At 35.3% G+C, this 23,900-nt stretch overlaps 1 protein-coding gene across 1 annotated transcript in view; it reads right to left on the bottom strand.

Moving 5' to 3' along the window:
• Nucleotides 1-615: 615 nt before the first annotated feature.
• The window catches only part of MTNR1A (melatonin receptor 1A), a 62,108-nt gene continuing 38,823 nt past the window's right edge, over nt 616-23,900 (bottom strand). The window contains exon 2 of the mRNA XM_030022276.1: nt 616-5,893. Within this exon, the coding sequence (XP_029878136.1) occupies nt 5,025-5,893 (869 nt within the window). The 3' untranslated portion in view covers nt 616-5,024. The remainder of the gene's footprint in view (nt 5,894-23,900) is intronic.

Below are 23,900 nucleotides of genomic sequence, written 5' to 3'. Positions count from 1 at the left end.
TAAGAATGAAGCCACATAAAAGACTGCTGACTTTATATATTTAGTTATAAAAATTACAAATCACAGAGAGAGTTCCACTGGATGAGGTTAATTCTGCAGATATTTAGCAGGCAAATTCACATTCTCCCACAACCTGGACAGCTGATAATCCATGAGTTCCTTAGAAATATAACATATATTTCTTGTGTAATAGCATAAAATAGCTAATTTTTAGATTTATGAAATCTAATATGCTAAAATTCTCAGCTGACATGAACCAGTGAATGTGCTGGTTTATATGAGTTGCAAATGAGATATTGTGTCTCAAATACTGTTTGGTTGTAACTTTTGGAATAATCGGTATATACATTTATGAATAACATGCTTCTCAAAATATGCATACTTTGGTCAGTGTTTGGTAGTAAGGATGGTTTGGGTGATGAGTATTTTATTGAACTGGGAAAATATTTTCTGTGACCATTATTAATATATGTACTTCTTTGCTGAATTTACTTTTGTTTCTATTAAAAATTCTAAAGTCTATTGACTTGTACTGTGAGTCTTTCCCACCCTATTCTTTATTGCAATCTCTCAGACACATATTTGAGGTAGGAATAATATTTTAATGAGTAAATTCATAAAACCACATAATGGAATTCTTACTTAACACAGGCAAAAATTGGAGATACAGTACATGGGCTATAAGCCAGGCCACTACTTGAATATTTTTTTTTCTAAGAAATTTGGCTTTAGCACTTGTGATTTCCCAAGCCTCGGTGACAAGATGACAGACATTTGTAGTTCTTAATTATTTGTAAACCATATTAATGATACTTAGAAAGTGCAGTTATTAGAAAAGAATTAAAGAATAACCGTCCATCTGTATTACTACAGTTTCTGAACAAGATGTTCAAATAGAAGAGTTTCTGAGATTCTATTTTAAATCTGGTGACCACATATACCTATATACTTGTGTATTATATTTTAAGGAGTTTTTAAATGATTTTTCTTTCAGTGCAGTTTAAGGGAAATAACAGTGCCCTTCAGTATGTCATATTTAATCTGTTTTAACATGATACCATTTCGAAAGTGGTCCAAAAGAAGAAAAAAGTGCAATATTAACGGACTATAGAAGGATGCGCTATACACTGCAATATAGATTGATTACAATAGTATGTTTATTGTGGATGATTCAAAGACTTACTTTCTAAAACAAATAAGAAAAAGAAAAATAGTAAAATCATTGCTATATATTATGCCTATTGAAATAACATATATTTGCTTCATATCTATGCACTTCCACTAGCCCAGTGGAAGAAGAAAATGTGCAAAGCACTCTTAAGTGAGCTATTCCAAATGAAATTACATTGTTGCATACAGTTACAGTTTAACTATAATAAATACCCTGTTCATTGATATTAACATATTCATTAATATTCTCTTTGCTGGTAAATATGAAATAATGCTAAACTTCTTCTTGTTAACGTGAAGTTTGCAATGAAGATGACCACCAATAAAATTATCTATCTGTAAGGGTTCAAGATGCGTTGATATAAGATCATATTCAGATTGGCAACATATTCAAGATTGCGATATATGAAAGAAATTCTTGTAGGATAAGGTCAGGGTCAATTAGGCTATAAGTCTTCAGTGTGTTGCATACAGGGGTTCACTGCTCATTCACAGAGGTCCTTTGGCTTCATTGGGGCTCAGACCAGAAATGTATAGGAAGCCGGAAAGGGATGGGTCCCTGCAGGTGTTGTAGACTGCTAAGACTCATGTTTTAGAATTAAATCCATCCAGGGCTGATGACTGCTATAGGACAAGTACACTATCTAAAACTTCCAGATAGAACTCTAAATAATGCATTTGTGCTATGCTAGCTTTTCATACAGGGGAAAATTTAAATACTTGGAATGTAAAAAACATGTCATGGCTCATCCATTTGCACAGAAGCAACTAATTTTGGATAAGTTTCTAACTCCATCTCCTTAGAATGGACAGAAATCACACTTATTTTCATCAGTCATTTTTATATTGACCATAAAGGGTCTGATCTTGTGTGGTGCTGACTTACATTGTCATGCTCTTTGTCATTGAGCAGCTGACGAGGCTGCTGATTGTCTTACATTAATCACTTTCACTCCTTTGAAGCAATAGAATCTGATTAAAAGAAATAGTTACTGCAGAGTTTAACATCATTATTCTTTCACTTTTGCAATGAGTGGTTTTGCAAACCTTCCCTAAAATGTACTTCAGAACATCAGTAAATGCAAAATTAATTTGAAGAGGCCAGCAGATATTGCCCAGATTTTTCATCCATATTAATTTAAACTAAATTCTAAAGACTAACACTCTTCCCTTCCCCCAAAGAAGAACAAGAGATTAATTTCTTAAAATTATTGCTATATTTAGCAGCTCATAACATCACCAACATCCACACTTCTGTGATTTACATTTAATACAAATATTTCAAAATATCAGATCTGAAAAATGCTCTCCATTTTTATTACAGGCCTATTCAATAAAATATATACCTTTGGTATAATATGTTTTATTGCATATAGCAAACCATTTTCATTATCATCAAAAATATATTTTAGCACTTGTGAATTACAGGGGACTTTAGTTCCTCAGATAACCCACAATATTAGATACAGTATCTTGAACCAGCTCATAAATATGTAGACATGATAAATGTACATTTTCTGTTGGAAATGGCAAGTGAAAGATCTTTGAGAATTCTAAATTTACTGATGATTAAGCTACTTACACTATCTTTACGCTACTTTATTAAATGCTTTATAAGACATTATTTTCATTGAAAATATGCTTTAAATAAGGCAAGTTTTGTAAGATTTTAAATAGTGTTTTTTCTTACATGAAAAACTTCATTTCTTATAAGGTGCCTCCCTTGCTATTCTGAAATCACTACACACAAAGCAATAAAATTACGGAGCTACGCATCCTCCAAGGATGAAACCATAGTGAAGAAAGCTGTGATGTACTTTATATGCTGTTAGCCATGTTGTAGCATATTGCATCATATGATGATACCACAATAGAAGAGAGCTGGTTATTTACACAGTGGTTCTGACTGGCAAATGTAAACAAAGATGAGTCAAGCACCTCAGCAATGCATTGACTTGCTAGTTCATCTCCAGGGTTTTACAATGTTGTTCATTAGTTCTGTTGTCAACTTGACATGAGGCACCTATTTTTAGGGTAAAAGAAACTGGTCAGTTGACGAAGTGTCAGTGGGGGGTTTCAAGTAAATATGAATCTACTCCCTTTTAGTTTATTATTAAGTCAAGGGTACATTGATGTATGATCCAACAAAGATGAAATGCTCTTAGATTTCTATGCAGTCTAAGGAATTATATGACATTGAGTGACTGTTGGTTTCTAAGACATATAGGCTCAAGAAAATCTCCAGTACAGCAAGTAATAATTTAAAGGAACTGTTTAGGTAAAGTCCATGTTCTAATATAGATTAACAGAAGTCTGATGGCTATTCAGAAACTCTTAGTCCAGTTGAAATGATTGGAATTGGCTTGGAAAAGCTCAAGTGTACTTGAACATCAGTGTAGGTATGAACACTTGAGCATTAAAAGCTATGACAGTTGGAGCACCTTTCCAGAACAAAATGCTCCTTCTTTTTAAGGTCAATTTCAGGGTGAATCCTATTGTTGTGAATTGCTTTTCTCCACCGGAGGACTTCATTATAAACAGAGATTCATTGTTGCAGGAGACAGCCTGTCTAGCTATCCTTCCTCACTTCACAGTATGCTTCCCCTCACTGAAGAGGTGCCTGCTGCCTGTGGAAGGTCCACATAACAGGTCCTGTCCTGAGAGTTACATGTTCCTTCTTGTACCAGGGACATAAATAGGATCTTCTCTTTTCCATTATTTAAAGGTGTCTAATTGTTCTAGGTTATTACATTACCTTCATCATTGTGGTAAACACCTAATTATTATTTTGAAAAGCTTATCTGTGGCAGATTACAAAATAACCTAAGTCTCAGGCTATTCTCAGGAGATCAAGTTGAGAAAGATGTTAAATGCTCATCCTGTAAATATTTCTCATTTTGCAGTGATTCATGAGGTCAAGATTCCACTAACCAGACAAAACTGTCATCCTCACCCACCGTTCCTCTTAAATGCATTGATCTTCTTCTCACAGAAGTTTAGAACTACAAGTGAGAAATAACGGTCCTTCCTCGTTTGTGTTTCTAGGAGGTGTTTCCCCAGAAACTCCTCTGGGGCACTTCGTGATTTTGTGAATTACTGTCTCATCAGAAAGAATGATGGTTTATATTTCTCTTCCCAACCCTCCTACACATTTTCATGCCCAAATGGCTTGAGCTGATGAATCATGGCTCTTTTCTTTCCTTGCTGTTTATCCTCCTGCCCTTGTACCTTTGAAGATAATCAGTCATGTATATTTCTCCTCCTAAAAGCTATTTTAAAATTGAGAACTCATTTGAGAATGCCATTCCTAGGAGGGCTGGCAAGGTTTAATCTCCAAAATATGAATAATCGTGTCCATGTTAGGAGCAAAGCAACCCTAATGAATTTTCAATTACTTTGATTTCTCACCTCACATTTCCTAATATCTTGCATAAAGGTCTGATTTAATCTTTTAAAAGAAGTTCTCAGAGGTTTGAGAATCAGGAGCATAACCTGGCCAGAAGAAGCAGGCAGAAATTGGTAGGAATAATTTTGTGATTTCTTTTATTGAGACAGGCAATGTGGATACTTTCATTTCAATCTCCTTCTAGTTGTTTATCTCCATTTAAGGAAAAAAAAAAGTATCCATGCATAATTTTGTAATTCCCTCACTGTGTTGTTATAAGTGAGCTATACCCTTGTATGATAGGATCTGTATGTCAAGGCTCTGTAACTTCAGTTCCCAAATACCATGCAAGGAATTTGATCAAATGCTTTCAGTGTAGAAGAGATATTTCACCTTAATATTTAACAGTAGGTCTAATAAAACAGATACTTTATGTGGATGCTGTTGAGCGACAATAAGGTTCCCATTTTCAGACAGAGTCCACTTTCACTTGATTGTTGTTTGTAATCAATGGAGAAGGTTTACTTTTCATCCTGTCTCCCACATCATTAGAACTATCCTGGAAAAAAACTTTTGCTGTACAAAAAGTGACAATAATTCTCTTGTATTCTCTTCTGAAATTCTGGTTCAGGAGTCCATATATGATAGCATTAAGGCAGCTGTTGAAGTATGCCATGTAATAACTGGATACAAACAACCACTCTGGAATCCTAGGGATTACAGTTTCTGGGTTCACAGCCACAGCAAGGCCTATAAAGTTCAAAGGAGCCCAGCAGACTGCAAACAGCACAAATACCACAAACATGGTTACAAAGTTTCTGAAGTCATGTGGTTTTAGCCTGGGGTTGTTATCTGGTTTAACCCTTCGCCTTACCTGAATAACGAGGATCCATATTCTCAAGTAACAGAATGTAACTATGGCTATGGGAAGCAGGAAATGGAAAAACACAACTGCTATTGTATATGCTGAGCTCACAGATTGTGCAAATGTACATGAGTAAATCCTGGGGTCATATTGTAGTGATCCCACAAACAGGTTGGGCACAATAGCAACAAATGTTAGGACCCAGATAAGAACAACATAGCACAATGAATTCTTGTCGCTGTACAGCTTGTCATATTTGAGACTGTGACAGATATAGCAGTACCGATTGATAGCGATGCCTGTAATATTGAAGATTGATCCAATGACACTTAGGCCCATCAAGAAGCCACTAATCTGGCAGTGAAGGTATCCCAGGTTCCATCCGTTGTGAAATACAGATGTGAGGACCAGTGGATATGGGTAGATTGCTACAACCAAGTCTGCAACTGCCAGGCTTACAACAAACACATTTCCTGTAAAATAAATATAAAAAGCCAAGTATTAGTTTTTCTTTTGCTCTTTTCTGTCACTTCTGCTCTCAATATATTAATGAGCAGCCTTAGTGGAACACTTTAAATGTGATTAGTTTCTACTTTCTAGATCAAAATCCATTGTCATATACCAGAAATAAGACACTCATTTTTAATCTAAAAAGGAAGTAGCTTAACTTAAAGATGCACCTTTTAAAAGAAAACTGTCTTTGAGTTTAATTACCATGACCTAATATTTTTATCATCTCATTTATTTGGATTCTTCCAATCACACAGACTCAGAATTCATAACTTTAAACTTTGCTTTGGTTTTAAATAGATAGTCTCTTGAAAAATCAGCAGAAATAATACGATTACTAATACATTTCAAAACTCACATTTACCTTCCATATTTAATTTAATTTCTTTTCCTTACATTATCTGTGAAATTTTCCATTCCTGAAATGAAAATCTTTTTTTTCCCATTTCTATTTCCAGCTTCCATGACTGTAACATGACTTTTAAAGTGACCCTTTTTGAATCTGCTGGCTAGCACTGTCCTGGTGTCGGCTGGGACAGAGTTAATTTTCTTTCTAGTAGCTGGTATGGTGTTACGTTTTGGGTTCAGTATGAGAAGAATGTTAATAACACACTGATGTTTTCAGTTGTTGCTAAGTAATGTTTAGTCTAAAGTCAAGGATTTTTCAGCTTCTCATGCCCAGCCAGCAAGAAGGCTGGAGGGGCAGGAGAAGTTGGGAGGGGACACAGCCAGGGCAGCTGACCCAAAGTGGCCAACGGGGTATTCCATACCATGTGATGTCATGTCTAGTATATAAACTGGGGGGAGTGGGGCTGGGAGGGATCGCTGCTCGGGGACTTACTGGGTGTCAGTCGGTGGGTGGTGAGCAATCACATTGTGCATCACTTGTTTTGTATATTTCAATCCTTTTATTATTATCATTATCATTTCATTATTGTTATTATCAGTAGTAGTTTCTTCCTTTCTGTTCTATTAAACCATTCTTATCTCAACCCACAAGTTTTATTTTTTTTCTGATTCTCTCCCACTGGGTTGGGGGGAAGTGAGTGAGCTGCTGCATGCTACTTAGCTTAGTTGCTGGCTGGGGTTAAACCATGACAAGCACTTAACTAAACTTCTCAGAGTCTAGCTGAACACAGGCTTAGCTGTCTTTCCTAAGTATGAGAGACATACTCTTCAGTAAAAGACGTGATGCCGGGCAGTGACCTAGACAGTTCCCAGTCACTATTGATGCCACATTCTTCTCTGCCTCCAAACTGGAAAATTAAGCAATGATCTATTCTCTTGGTTCATCTTTTAATTAAAATAAAGGGAGATTATTTTAGACTGTGTTAATTCTTGATAGAACCACTCTCTGTTCTTCAAAAACAATGGAACCCATCATAACTAGATGTTTTGAATTAATCTTTTGAGCATAATTATATATTCTTTCTTTAGTTGCTTAAATGATAACTCATCTGAATGCCTCCCAACCATTCCAGTTTCTAAGAAGGTCACAAGATACATTGATATAGCTTTTATTCATTTTTTAAAAATTACTACTACATGTATTGGTCTAGTTATTCATGTCCATATCTACAGAAAGCTATAAATGTGTATATATATATACATGTGTGTAGGTTTCTAAATGCATGTGTATGCATGTATACATAGGTGTGTGTGCATTTGGGATTATATTTTGGAACTCTGAGATTATACACTGAAGATGAAATACGAGCTTCAATTGCAACCTATAAGAAAATGTACTGCTAGTTTTAGATGACGTAGAATTTCATTATTAATCCAAAGTGGGTTTGGTGGACTGTTTTATGCATTTATTTTGAGCAGACAAAATACAAATAGATAAAAATAGGTTAAAAGAAAAGGTAAAAGTATTTATGGACCAATAGGGCATTTTAGCTGTTATAATTCTCAAAACTATTTTATTAATATATTATCTCAAACATCTTAAAATGCATACTCTCTCATTAATCTCATGCTTTAAATGGCCAGGTAAAAATATTAAATCTGCAAACATCTACAGAAAAAACATAGAAATTATCTGGCTCAGGATGCTACTTATTCTCTTTTGTTTAAATTTTGATACATGCACAAAGTACCACATTTGATATTTATACTAATAGCAGCTGGGAGAAATGGCCTCAGTTAAAAGATTGTTACACTAGTTTTCATAGATTTTGCATCTGGATTTATAAATAACTTTCACTTGATAGTGTCTGTAGTTTTTTTCTTCTTTTGCCCGGGAATTCACTGCCAGACTGAAATATGCTTATCCTGAAGGCTTTGGCAGAATGCCAGATCATTTCAGCACAAACAGCAGAGCTCCTTTAAGCAAAAGAAGACAAGGGAAAAAAAACATTGCTTTCAGAATTTACCCTTGACATAGTGGTGAGTGGTACAAGAATGGATAAAGAGAACTATATGAAACTCAGGCCTCTGTGTTTATCTTATGACTCAAGAAGTGGAGAGTGAATGAAAAGTTGCTGTTGGCAGGTTTTTTTTCCCTGCCCAGAATATTGCAGGCTTGATGAAACGGCACCATATAAACTCCAGATGGGACAAAGAACCAGGACACTTATTTAAACATAATACTTAAAATAATTCTATTTATATTTGGTTATAAATTTTCTGCTTAGCTGGACACTGCCCATCCCAAGCTTCCCGCTCTGCCATCCACTGAAACTTCTGGTGCTCTCCATTAACATTGCTAATATTACCATTATTTACCCACTTGAGCCAAAAGATTCAGCTATAAGAACAAAGTTAAAAGTGTGGGTGGGTGTTCCCTTTGTTGAAAGAAGACAGGTGGTATATTTTCTCTGAATAGTTTTAGCAGCGTCGTGCTTTGGAGACAACTGAGTCTGGGAAGAGTAGGAGCTCTATCTCTGAATCAGCCAAATTTCAGGCTTCCATAAACTGATGCACCATGGTTGTCCCAGCTTATCTTCTCAGTAGGCTGCTATAGAGTAACAAACTGAAAGTCTTGGAAATACAAGCTGTTTCATATGGAAATTGGAGGCTAGCAGGATATCCTGGGTGGGAGCTTGTCTTTTTAAAAAAATCATGAACTTGGAAACCAAGTCCCAGGCTGGCAGCTCACGGTTAGCATGTCAGCTGGATGACCAAGGCATTGGGCTAGAAACTGCCTGGAAACCAGCTACCTGCTTGCAGAGAGGACTTTTAACCTGCCTTTCAGGAAGGGTTATCTTCAAACTTGAGTTCAGATACATTTTCCTTGTGAGCACAGAAACTTTGTCATTAAGATAGAATAGAAAATTCAAGTAAAAATGTATTTGGGATTAGTATGTTTGTTGTATATTTTGAGGTTCATTGTTTCAGACTCTGAAGTCAGATCTGAAATGATGTTGAGCTTTCATATGTTATATAATATACAATTTAAAAAAATATGATCTCAGATTTAGGCACCCACCATCAGAGGAAATTATTACTATTTTATGAAATTCCCATATATTTAATGGTATATTGTGAAATTAAACTCTTATGTTTGTGGAACACTTGGTATTATAGAGGTGCGTACCATAAAAAAAGATACAGGACAAAATTAATTTTTATCTTCAGAATTGGGTTTGAATAGAATGCTGTAAACAAAGACTGAAGCTCCATATCAAACCCTTTAAAAAAGCCACAAAATCAAAATCTTATAACTCTTCCTTGAACAAAAAGTATTCATTCTCTTTAGAGAGTGAGATCATATTGCTGTGAAAAAATGTGATTTATGTAACGAAAGAATGCATTACTGTGCATTAATACCAGTTGGCTGAACCAAGAAGGTAGAGGTTGAATTTCTTGACTTTGACATAAGTCAAATAAGCTTTAATAAATTTAAGCAGATGTTGTGCTACGAATGTATGTGGGAAGAAAGATAATCTTCTTTCTTAAGGTAACCAGCTTTACCAGGCTATGCTTTTAGATGCTGTCTAAAGCAATGTTCCATTAAATATTTTCACCACCCTTATGGAAAAAGATGCCTTTCTACTCAGCAAACACATAGCAACCTCAGACCTACCTGCTGAATAAAAAACTGCATTAAAGCAACAGAAAATGAACAAGTGCTCTCCTAGAAAATTTGACTTATTCAAGAACAAAATACAACATAAACTGAGTGTAAAATCTGTGACCCTGACAGATTATAAAAAAATAATTCTTATGGGATTAATTGTCATGATGTCAAAATGAATATATAGAGTATCTAAGAACTACATGATGTAGTTGTATCAGTAGCAACTTGTATCTGCATAACATACAAATTACTATGTGGGTTGTCATTCCCTAGATTTAGTGCTAAGTATGTCCTGAAGTTATTGGGAATTAGAAAGTTTCCAGAAATTTCTAGCAACTTAAATAAGTGCAGAATATCAATGGAAAAAAATTACAGTTACTTAGTCTAAGTGGTGCTGAATGCTTCCCATAGACTTTGACTGGAGGGCTGAGCACTTTGCCAGCAGATCAAAAAGGACTAATTCTTTCTGCAATTTTAGGAGAACTGAGAGAGATGTGGTCTACAGAACTCTTTCCTCAAGTGCTGAGACTTTGAAGTATTTTAACTCTTGTAAAACTTTTAGCCCGGGCAAAAAAATATATTGTAAAAAAGGGAAACAGCTTATCTATGGAACAAAATAACAGTGTTTTAAAGTATTGGGGACTCCAGCTAATTTTTTGGTACTAAGGAAATCTGAATGAATTTTAGAGAGTAATTTTGCTGGCAACATTGGTAAGGCTACTATTTCTCCTCCTTTTATTCCAAGATATTTCTGCAGTTTTTAATACTGGTTGCTACGTTACTATTTTTATGCATCTATTTCAAATTATTTCCTGTGTAGATAATGTATTGGCTTTTTACAACAAATGTTTTCCAGACACCATTGTGTTTTCATCATGTTGCTAGATTTTAAAGTATATAACATTACATTTCCTGTTTATGCATTAGCGCTTCAGGTTGCACCAAATTTAGCAAAGAGGGATTTAAAGCCTTTATGCTAACTGGAGATGCTTTTGCTTTTAGGTAAGTCTAAACAGTACATGCAGCTATCACTGAACTCACATATGAAGCTGTTGTTTCAGTGGCCATCGACTCAGACCTCTAATGTTTACTTAAGTATATTTTTAAGGAAAGAGGATAGTATAAACATTTACAGTGTTGGACCAGTTACAAGATCAAACTTAATTTCTAACTTCCAGGTCCGTGCCATTCTTATCTACTGTCTTTTAATCACCTGTCAGATATTGCCAGATATGCTAACAGTAATTTCTGATTGTTTCATAACTAAGCTTAATTAACAGGATGCTTTGCTATAAATTTAGATCACGTTTTCTAGAAGTTGTGATGTATTCAAAAACCATATTGCCAAGATGCTTATGTCCACAGTTTTTATATATTTAATGGCACCAAAGTTTTTATTTACATTTTAAAGCACTGATTTCTGATCACTTTAATACTTCCACTGATTTTCTTCAAGGATAGGTTACAGATTTTTTTTTTTGGCATTTTGAAATGTTTCTCATTAATCCAGCCCTTGCTCAGAATGTTAATCTGGGGCTTTATGCTGCTGGCTGAAAACAAGACTAAGATTACGTGCACACCACTGAATACCTGCAGCAGTAGAAAATTTAAATGTAGTACCTCATAGTTATAACTGAGCACAGCGTCATACTGACACATTTACTTCTAGCAAAAGTGGCAGCATTGATAGATAGCTGGCAAAACACCTGGTTTAGAAAACTAGTAACTCCCCTTCACAACTGAATGGTAGGAGTGAATAAGTCTCTGATTCTAGAATACAAGACATCACATGAAATAAGGCAATGGGCTAGTTTATAAAGAAAGCAAAATTAGAATGCGAAGCATAATATTCAATACGATATGCTTCATTTTGCCACTAAGAGCTGAACTTCTTCCTTAGAAAGGCATTTTGTTAGACCTCTGCTTCTCTCATGGCTGTTTCCATGCACAAAATGGTGTCTCAATGACAAATATTAACACCAGATTTGTTTCATATTCCATGAACATTTTTGCACTGAATGTTGTTGCATTAGCACCAGTATTTCACTTGTAAAACATCACAAAAAACTACAAAATCAAGGAGTGAAAGCTGTTTTTATGAGTGCCTAATGCAAATTTAATAAAATAACCTTGTTCATGTATCTGGAGACAAAGCTTAGCTCTACAGGCTCAGTAACCCTTCTCCCTGGGACCTTAACCAGTCATAACATTTCAAGAAAAAGACCTGTCCATAATCTTTCTGGGATCAATTTAATATTGGAAAATTGCTGTACCTGGCAGCACAGTTTGGGATTCCACAAAGGTCCTGTGCAAGAAAAATTATTAAATGAAAATACCTGTAAGTGGGGTCAATGACCACTGTTTTTTAGGCAAAATCCCAAAGCCAAGTAAGGTTACCTAGACAAGCAAGCATGCATACAGTCCCAGCTTCACTGAAGAAAGATCTGAAAGGCTTAAGAAACTAACAGTCCTTGCAGCTCAGCATCAAAATAGCAGAAAGCAGCTGAGCAAAAATGTAGGAATAAATATTGCATAAGCTCCAGTCACTCCTGGGAGCTTCATTCACTTTACAGATCATAATATCAACTCCCCTAGATCTGAAAAGTCTATTTTTAAACTAAAGGCACTATTTATAAACCTGGCCTGAATCAAGAAGTCCACGTGCACATTAAATTTGAATAGCGTGATGGGCCTGTGGGTTTTGCTTCACATTAGCAAATTAACCCTGATGCTGCAGGTGGTGATGCAGGGAAATTTGAATGGCTTAAAGCCCACAATGAACCTTTTAGCTTTAAGCAAATGTAGGAAAACCTTTCTCTTTCCTTTTAAGCTGAAAAAAACCTTTGTATTATTTAGCGATTTTCTTAAAGCCTCGTTCAAATGTACACTTCTGTCACATAATAGAAGAGATTTTCAGACCCTCTGTCATCTAGTTGGGACAGTAATGAAACCAGCTGTGTAATTACAGACACAGTAATTGCCTACAGCTGTAATGATGTCAGGCAGGTACCTTGTTAGCACTGAGGAAAGAGTATTAAATATTTACGGTTTGAACTCATTTATAATCTTACTAAGGTAGAGATTCTGAGTGTCACAGACAAGTTCAGATACTGCAATGACCTAAGTAACCTCAACTTTTAACTGCAGTTGATAGAAATACAGGGTGCTGAATCTTACGGGTCTGGACAGCTGGAGAACTACATAACAGTATATTGGAGAGATATGGAAGAATAGATTTGTTAAAGACCATGTTATCAGAATAATCCATACTGTAATACTTTATTCCAGTGTGCTGCAAGTTGAGGAAAAATTGACATAATCAGCACAGCATAAATGAAAGATCATACTGATGCACCCTGAAAAGAAAATGTTATACTGTATTTAGATTATACTAATTACCATACAGAAACTTCCAGTGAAGCTGCAGCAACAATTTAATTTGAAATGCCTATGCCATCTTCTGGCCAAGAAAATTAGATGCATGAAAGAGTAATTGGCAGAAAATGGCAGTGAGGAATTATATAATACTCAGAATAAAGCAATGGAGGATTTTGGTGTCAGGTCCAAGTTGACTGTAGCCAAATGGTATTTAGATGTGATTAAGTAGTTTTGCAGATATGCCAAATGGCATACAGTTTGCTGTTACTTTAGCACCTATCATCTTTTTCTGCAGTCCCATGGCACACATGCGAGTGAGACAGCTACTGCTCTTCTTAAAGTCTAAAAATATTTGGCAGCGCTATTCTTGGTGGTTCAGTCATGAGAGGAAAGTGATGTGAGTTTTACTGTCAGGCAAAGAAAGGAATTGAATCCATATGCTGGATGAGTGCTACAGGCGTGGGGATGTACCTTGCCCCTGGCAGTTTTGTATGACATGTCAGGGCTGCTTTGGAATGTCTCTTGTATTGGACCTCTCACATGATAGGAGTACTTAGTTTGTACTAGGCAGTAGATTTAGTAGTGCATGGGATATTGAATATCTCAATACTGGCAAGACTGAGGTATTTCTGGGTATGACAAGAAGGGTAGTGCTATCCACTGGATGAATTTATATGACATGAAATATAAAGCACCCGGGGAAAACAGCAGTGAAGAAAAGGCCTAGACTACCATTGTACATTTAGGCACCTGAAGTAGGAGTAAGCAGGATTTGACTGAAGACCTTTTGTGGATCTAAACTTAAAAATCTAGAGGTGGCATGGGTTTGGGTCTTTTAAAGGATTTTTAAGAAGTGCAGTTTTAAAAAGGACCTTGAATAATAGCAGTCAGAGCCACCAGTGAACCTCAAGGTACACTCTTCTTTCTGTTACATTATGCAGTGCCATGAAATATTTTGCTTTGAGACTCTACATAGTAGGTTCATGTCCAAGATATTTTGCTTTAGAAGGAGCAGCAAATTGAGCAAGACTTCTGTTCTTTTATGGAAACCTCTAAAATTTTATCAGAGTAATATCTAGATAATATGTATTTATTTTGGTAACAAGATCGTATTAAACTGGCACTGTCATACAGTTTTGTAGTTTTATAATATAGAAATAATAGATGAAAGTGACTCTTGTTAAATAAGTAGTCCTGAAACAGAACAATTCAGTTTTTTAAATGCTTCATTGAGAAATCTGCAATAGATGTTGATAAAATAAACATTTTAATTGCTGTTTGACAAAAGTTTGAAGTCCCATATGCATATTTCCTGATACTCAGAATGAATATTGCTGTAGTTTTGTCCCCCATTTAAATATGTGTTTTTTCAGTTCTATGGATGTTTTTCACCAAAACGTGAAGCCATGACAACTAATCCGGTTACGTGGAATACTGTTTAAATCATTCTTAACTTAGTTTCTTTTTGTCCACGCAGACAAGGGTGAACTTAGTCATAACATAAAATATCAAGAAGGCTTGTAATGACATTGAAGTGAATCAACAAACCCTGCTGTCTTGCAGGTGGAAGTTAGAAACCAGAGCAGGCAGATGTAGTGGTGGATGTCTCGAGTTCTGTGACCCTAGTTTTGGCTCTGGTATCTGCCTTGACTGTTCTTTCTACAGTTCACCGGGCTGGTGTGTTTTCAAGGTCAGGACATACATTCGCTCTGAACATCAGCCCCTTCTACCATGATGACAATATTTCAGAGACCAAATAGATTTGCCTGAGTAACTTATCCATTTTTACAGAAGGGAATTATATTACCACTTCTGATTTGATCTTTTCTATCTCTAACTTCTATGATACATTTGGGAGGAAAAAAAATCCTGTGGAACAGCCTGTTTTCCAACAAGGTATTGCCTAGGTGTTACAGAACACTAAGGTTGTCATCACAGTTCAGCAAGCTGTATGAAACCAATTAGAATAACAATACTGCTGATGTCAGAGGATCACGCTACTGAACTGCATCGCAGGAGAATCAGCGTAAGAGTACTTTTTTCCCCCTTCAACTGTATTTGCATTGGAGACTGGAAAAAAATGGAAGGACAAAAATGGTACTATCACAGTAATATCACAGCTCAGATAAATAAAACTAATAATACAGTTCAGAGAGTAAAACAAACGAAAGGGAAAAAGCAGGAAAAGGCAGAGACAGATGCTTATGAAATATAATTATGTTTGGTATTTGTACAAAATCTCATATATCAGTTAGCATCAGTGCTAGAAAATGGGAAGATACAGCCTATTCCCTTCCAAGTTCTAATACGTATTTTGAGAAAACAAGTAGGAGAAAACAGGAGAGTGAAGGTTCAACCACATAACCGACAGCATACTGTATATAATATTGCAAACATTAAATCCCTTTCCTGAATCTCTTTGAAAGTCAGTTTTATGTAACAGGATTTTGTGGCTGAATTTGTCCATAGAATTATTCATGGGAAGAAAAAGAAGTTAAACAAACTCTCAGGAGTACAAAATAATGAATTTTCTTTCTGTTATGACTAATAACAGTATAGGTGGTCATTCAGCGAATCCCACATTTAACTACAGAGTCCACAGTAGACAGCAAAGCTAATGAAATGAGTTCTTAAAACAGTCTTCCCAGTTCTTTCTCCTAAAATCAGCAATGGAAGGACATCTGCCAGGAAACTGAAAAATAGCACTATAGAAAATATCACTTACATATAGTTAAACACATGTGTATTTACTCTCCCTTCCTCTGTCCATTCTTTATTTCTCTATTCCTTTTCTTCCTTCTCTCATTAATTCCATCACCACATCTTTTCTCTCCTTACCACCTTACAACCCCAAATCTTTTACATTTCTGACAGAAGCCTTTTTCCTCCCTTCTTTCCCCTCCTTTCCTGTTTCTTTGTCCCAAGTTCCTTAAAAAAGGTGAAAATACAGAGAAGATTATCATATTGCACTCCCACCTTAGCAGTTTTATGATTTTTAGGGGGTACTCCATTATGTCATTATCAAAGACCCAGCTGCCTCCAGTTCTTCCTGCCTCCCTTTCATTTCTTCATTTTCCCTATTGTGCTACAGCAATAATCCAGAAGTTGAATGGTCCCAGACCACAGGGGGACAAGTGAAATGGTATCAAGTATCATGGGGAATTCACTAGAATAAGTGCTATTTTAATTGCAATATTAGTGGGTTTTGTTGATGAAAGTAACTGATGGTATCAAGAGATCTTCCTCTTCTATAGCATCAGAAATGCATTTAGCACTGGAAACTAAAAGGACAAAGATATGGAACTTCTATACACATGGCAGCAATGCCAAGGATCTTAATACCTTCTCTAATGTTTATCTATTCCTCTTTATAAAAACGAAATGGGAAAACAACAACTCTGGATTAAGAGAGAGTGAAGACCCCATGATCCGTAGTTCCTTTCCTCTGTAAAAAGTTTTATAAACACTGAGAAATTTACTCCAGCTATTGGACCAGAATAGACTGTTCTAGTCCAACACTGGAACACCTACATTATCCTCCTGTGCCTATGTATATCCACAGCCTGCCAGGAGAACCGCTTTCTTAGCATGTGCCTTTGTAATTTGGTGAGCACCTACACCAACTGCAGAGTTCTGCACCTGCCACGCTGGTGTGAAAACATGGTAAGAAATACAAATTAAACCTAAACTGGTTACACTGAGTGTCAAGCAAATTCACAATATGACAAAGCAACAATTTAGGTTTCAGACAACTTTCTTAGAGCATGTCGGTGTGAGAAATCTATTCAGGATTGCTGCAGCAAGCAATTAAAATTATAGCCTTGACAATGCAGGTGTGTCAAAAGCTTAGAAGCATTAGTTTATTTTCCCCCTTTGTATTATTTAAAATAACACAGATTTAGATATATGAAACAGGATAGATTTATAAGAAATCAAGGAAGCAGGCAGTTTATTCATTATTGCCCTGACTCATACAGGTAGTTAATTATCACATTTTAGCACCTGTATAGAATAATTGACTCAGAAACAATGTTTGTTTGCTTATATTAGATGTGCATTTTAAAATAGCTTGCTGATAAAACCTCAGGCTACAGCTGACATTTTATGTTAGAGAAGAAGGAATGAAGATATTGCACTACCTTAAGTAAAATCTGTATTTTAATTTGTATCAAAAAGTTGGGGGAATATATAATTCCTCTGCACCTAAACTTTTTTTTTTCCTCCTAAAGATCTAATTTCTAGTGCTCTAAGAACTAAAATGGATTTGGAGAAAACAGTTCCTCAGTTTTCTAATGATATCCCCATTGCTAGTAGCAATAGTCTATAGAAATCTTAAGATAAACTTTAACATTTATGATATTTGAATGACCATAAAAATATTTTCATTTATTTTAAGGCTTCTCAGGATTCTTATCTTTGTACAATTTAGTTTCTTCATTACAAAAGCAGCTGGCAGAACAGATAAAATAACAGGGACAAACTGACTATAAAGAATTTATAGAACTTTAAAAAATATTCTTAAGTCATTATTCCTTAAATTCTTTAGACAAATAAAGGCATGAGGGGTTTTTTTCAGTATTTCTTCTGGGAAGCCTAAAATATACACTGCGACTTCACTGCAGGCAAATAATGAAGCTATCCTAAATTCATGCCTATACCTTTACAGTATACAATGATATAAGTACTGATGCACATGTACATCAGCTAGTTATTCTGCAACAGGATTCTTGATGATGTTTAAAAACATTAAAATTGTTTAAATAATTTTAAATATAATATTTAGAAAAAGAACTATAATCCTACCTAAGCTATTCATACTACAAAATGTTTGGAATGTCCCCCATTTAGGCATTGTAACCTATGGGTCAACCGATAGTTAACTGCTTATGACAGAATATGGAAACAGGACTCTTGGCTTGGATATACTGTTATACTTGTAGTTAGTGAATATATCTACACTTTAATCTTAACTAAATAATCTGGTTTTTTGTCATCAGTCTGAATGATAAAATTTCCACAAATGTTGGCTCTAGTTTGACCAGGCTCTAGAAGTTACAGTCAGGAGGGGAATTCATTTATTGCTTGTTGCTTTTTTTTTTCCCCTGCATGATGGGATTTTTCACACAGCACAGAATAAAATTTCCAAGCAATAATTATTTGAGATAAACTAGTAAGAGAAATAGTCAGGTATGATTGTCCTTTGACATCATAGAAGACTTCAGGTATTTCCACAACGTACCCTGATGGGCTTACGTAAGTGAGGTCAACCTCTTAAAGGATTTTCCTTCTCTTTAGTAAATATTGACATACAACTCCAAAATTTTTCAATATCCTCTTGGTTAGTTAATTAGCAAATACATGACTTTTATATTTAATGCCTATTAGAAATGAAATGGGGTTTGGATTTGTGTCTTTTATCTTAACAGCATTAAATGAAGTTCTTTACTAAGAGCTCACTTACATGGAGATGTGATTTAGCATGCTAATAAATTTGCCAAACCATTGCATCCTTAGAAGCAGGCTTTTGACTAGAAGCAATTGGCTAAAATAATGATTTAGCTAACTCCACTGACTTCAGACAAGTTGAAATAGTGTATCAATAAGTGGCTCTGTGTATTGAATATATCTCATAATTTTATTATTGAACTATTATTCCTCTCCACCTTGTTTTAGTTACTTGCCTGTTCTCTGGGTTTTTCTTTCATGAGGAGTGGTGTGGAATTTTTCAGAAAGCATTTATTTTTCTATTGTTTAAGTCTAAACTGTCTGTTTATCACTGAATGTAGTTGAAGTACAATGGCACTAGCTAATAGGAAAGAAATATAAAAATGCTGTTGACTTTCAGTACCTACATATGTCTTCAGAACTTATCACTCAGGGTTGTTACTTAACCTGTCCAGTACAATGAAATAAATTGCTGAAACCAATACTTGCTGTCAAAATTATTGGATTTTGTATTATGGTAATTTCAGTATGGTAGCATTTAGAAGTTGTGTTATGATATCTCATCTGAAGTATTCGTACCCATTGATTTTTGTTATGACTCATAAATATCCTAAATGCTCACCCTGAGAAACCAAACACAACTTGCAAAATAAAGTTCAACACCTCCAATGTAAAAAATGTGAACCCTTTCTCTGTGTGAAAATAAAATAGATTTGGAAAACTATACCACCAATATAATCTTAGTCTCATAGTATTATGTATATGATATCTTGGCTGTTGGAGCTCCTTTGCTTTTTTAATGTCTATTTTTTCTCTTATACTCCTTTCTATCTTTGTTTAAATGTTAGGAGAGTCTTACAAAAAAAGCTTTTCAGCAAGCTGAAAAGCTAAATATAGACAGCTAAAGATAGTATCCTTTTAAATATTCAGTAAAAACTTTGCCTGTTCTCCTTCTGAACCTTACTCCTGAGTTCTTAATCTTTTTTTAGGTACAGGTTTTTAGTGTGCCAACGTACTTCATTATTTAACAAAATTTAACAAACCAGAAGTCAACTCTTCTACTTAGAAAACTAAAGATAAAGAAGGCACCCAAAGAAATGTGGGATAATTGTCTCAATGAATATTAAAAAAAAAATCCCTATGCTGAAAGGATGCCAGAAAGAAGAGGTTCTGCACAATCAGTGTATGTCAAAGATACAGTGTATTTATATTGTGTTGCAAAACCTGACATAAAGTTTATTATGAAAAGGATACAGTGGTGAAAAAATGGTAAGGCAGCCTCAGCTTCAGACAGCACTGAATGGTCCCTTAGTTTTTCTTTACTTTGGTCTATTAGGGCATAATCACCTCATTTTCTTAAACATTATCCTTGTAAAATGTTCTACAGGTGACTGAATGCTAAAAAAAGGGGGGAAAGCCTGTCTTCCACATCTTAGCTAAAGCCTCCTAGATTTTCTTAAGTTAGTTTCAGAAATATCTGTGTTTAGCTTTGTAGGTGAAAAGATTCCTTCAACAGTTTTGAAAGTGAAAGACAGCTTGAGCTCCTCAGAGAGCTACTTTAGCTGTTCCCATGTAAAAGCACAAAAATGTCTGCTTTAGCAGATTAATGTTTTTTGTAAAGTAACAGCAGAAGGGCTTCCCCAAAAGATCTGAAAATTCTTCGCTCTTTCAAAAAATATGTAAACCTAGACTAACAGCCTTCATTTGTGTGAAGAAAAACTAGTCAGTCCATGATGCAGAACTGTTTTGGTAACACGTAAAAAAACTCCTTCAAACTCTTTTATTGAAATTGTGTGTGTCGGCTGTAACCACTGATGGGTGATAGTAGTACTTGCTCTCATTATATTAATTTCCTGATAGACTTGAATTCATATTTTAGGAAAGTCCAAGGGGATTTTTTTTATACACTCCAAAATCTGGAATAGGACAGTGTCAGTTCTTTATGATATTTTTAGGTATATTTTATTAACAATGTCAAGCTTCCTGTAAATTTGGTGTGGCAGGATGTTGAGCTGGTCAGAGCTTTAAAATAGATCAATTAACCTTCTCTTTACAGTGAGCTCAACGAAAAACCATTTAAGACAGAGAAGAATAAAAATAAACCAGTTTCTCTCTGCCTTTTTTATCCTTTCAAGACAGATCCTTTCTTCCAGGACTGATTTCAGTCAGTTCAAGCACTTTGATGATCTCCTGTGGTCCTCTTCTCCCCACTTCTTAGGCCTGATCTGTTTCTGTTCTTCTCAGCCATCTCTGTCCCTGCTGGAGCTGCAAGCTCTCTTCTTCTTGATGCCTTCCCATGCCTGGTCTTCCTCTTGGCCAGTGCTTGCTTTTATTGACCCTGCTCAGCTGCTTCTGAGGGAGAGAGTCATCAACCTCACCCAGATATGCCTTTACTAACAGAATGTAGCACACAGTGAGAAAAAACGAAACACATACCTTTAGTCAGACTTAAGGGAGAGAAGAACAGTAGTTAAACTTTTCATCTTCAAGACAGTTCCTGAAAATGTCTCTCTTAAGTCTGCATGGAATTAAAAACCTATGCCACACTACCAAGTCAAACAAATGAACAAACATATTCAACCTTTTTCTTCCAGGATAAGAAGATACTTAGTTATATGAGATTTTCAGTAGATATATAAAAGTCAGTAGATGTACAAAGCAGAAGCAGGTTCAGCAGTGCTGACAAAGTATCTACCTCAGATTGGTCACCAAACCTTTCTTCTGACGATTAATTGTCTGAATATCAGGCCAGCTTGGAGACAATAACACTGACAAGCAAGCATTGCTCAGAATAAGAACTTGTTCCACACTGCTGAACAAGTCCCTAAACTGGGAAGAACAGGCGATAAAATAGATGCTAAAAGTGACAACATGGCAAAACTCCTTCATATGACGGGATACGGAGACAAATGAAAAAAACATTGGAAGAGAATGAGAGTTCTAGTCTAGGGAGAAAATATTTTGCCACTAAGGAATATGTTCTTCTGGAATAAATACATTAAATTTAAATTACAGACATTAAAGGGGAAAATAATATGGCATTGTTCTTTAGTTACCGTTCCCTTTTAGTAAATCCTATCCTATAGGACACACTACTCTTTTGCTCCAAGACCTATTTGGAAAAGAAATAAGAAAGTGGTTGGGATGTTAGTTGTTCAGTATCTTTAGGCAGGCCTAATTGAGGTTCAGGTCTTATTAATCAAGCAGCTAATGTGAAGACAGGAATCAGATGTTAGCTTCTTACTATTTCCCTCTACCAAAGAGAGAATTTGATTGTTCCACAGACAAAGGACACACCAGAGTCCAGTATTTTGTGCCAATTTGCAGTGGTTGGCTTGGTTTCTTTAATCTGTTCTAATGCATAAATTTTCATGGAACTAACGCTGTAGCTCCATGTTCCATACAAAGCCCTTAGTTTTATTTGTATTAGACAAAAAGAAGAAAAAAAAAGGTAGAAAAATGTGAGCACCTTCACATAAATCTGGCAAAGTGCTCTAAATATATTTTTCTTTGATACAAGTCAGAGAATCTACCCCTTACCACATCTCTAGAAGGAAATGTAGCTGATCAGTTATTTACAATTTCAAGTGGGACCAGCACTAAATGGCAGACTTAGGATTGGATTTTGCCCCTGCCTCATTGTGCAACTTTATAATTCCTTTTTGTCCTATGAAACTATACTCTTGCCTAGCATTTGTATTCCTCCTTTTTTGAACTTTTTTCCATATTCCTCTTTTCCAATATCTATGTATTATGTATTTATAATGACACTGTGGACATCTGTATTCTCAGTGTTAACATATGCTGTTGTACCTAACAGTATACAGTTAAGAAAAATAACTTTTTTGATTTATTACTATATTTCCATTGCTGTCTTCATATAGATAACTAACATTTAACATACAGAAATTAACATTTTTTGTGACAATGAAGCTCTCCTCCCTGTTCTGCCTATATCTGAGTGAGCAATAATAAAATGGAGTTCCCTGGGGCAGGAGGGAAATGGAGCAGTTCTTTCTTCATCTCCCTATCACAAACGCATACAGGAGCTAAAGCTCAGCGTGGTAGTTTATTGCGTTTAACACGCTGACATTGTTTTCTGTGAATAGGTACATACAGTTTGTAAGATTTTGATCTATATGTATTACTCGTATTGGTGTGCTTTCTAATGAATTGACAAACAATAATTGATACAGCTGAATAGCTATATCCATATGTAGACATGTAATGATGCCTATTGAACAAATGTGGGCCATACAAGGCTGTAAATAATCTTAGCCATATTATGGGAAAGAAGCATGGATTGGCATGCATTTGTGGTTTCATAAATAGGGAAGATTATTAGAAATCACTGCTGCCTCTATTTCATAATGAAAATTTAAATTTTAATGTAAATTTGGTTATAGTTAGTACAAGAGTTAAGATTTTAAAATCATGCTATTCATGAGTTCAAATTACAAATCAACCTCAAAGCAACTTCAGTTAGTTGTACAAATATAGAGTATTTGGACTATGGTTTATAGTATTAAATGAGTGCATTAGGATTTTTTAATGTGATAAACCTATATTCATACATAAAAAGATTCACTGAGAACACCAGTTGTTACTATACAGTGATCTTTTAGTGTTCCCTAGAGCACCTTGCTCACTGAGACTATTAATCTTCATAAAAGCGAGAGGCAATCCCAATCCCCCAAAAAGCCAATGACAGAAGTCTAGTGAAATTCTCAAGCCACCATGAATACATCCTGTATTTTATATTTCTCACACTCATTATTATTGCACACAATCAAGCCCTTCAAGGAAGACACCTGAAAATTTCCATTAGCAGTAATTGCTGCATTTTATTATTTTAGTTACTTCGTCCCAAGAAAAAGTAACTAGAGTGCAGTGATTTTGAAGCAATGCTTTTCTGGAAGAAAATTCTGAGAAGCAATAGAATTAAAATATTAGCTGTTGGCTATTTAAAATGTTGCTGTAGTCAACTGCTTCAGAATTGTTTAAATGAAATTCAGAAAAAATAGCATGATTACAAAAAACTTCAATGGGACTTGAATAGATCTATTTTTCACATTTCAACATAGTATCTTTTTAAGTTTCAACATACTAATTCATTATGATGCAGT

This window comes from Aquila chrysaetos, chromosome 1 (genome assembly GCF_900496995.4).
Source record: "Aquila chrysaetos chrysaetos chromosome 1, bAquChr1.4, whole genome shotgun sequence".
In the NCBI taxonomy this organism is placed as follows: Eukaryota; Metazoa; Chordata; class Aves; order Accipitriformes; family Accipitridae; genus Aquila; species Aquila chrysaetos.
This window is presented reverse-complemented; position numbering and strand designations above follow the sequence as displayed.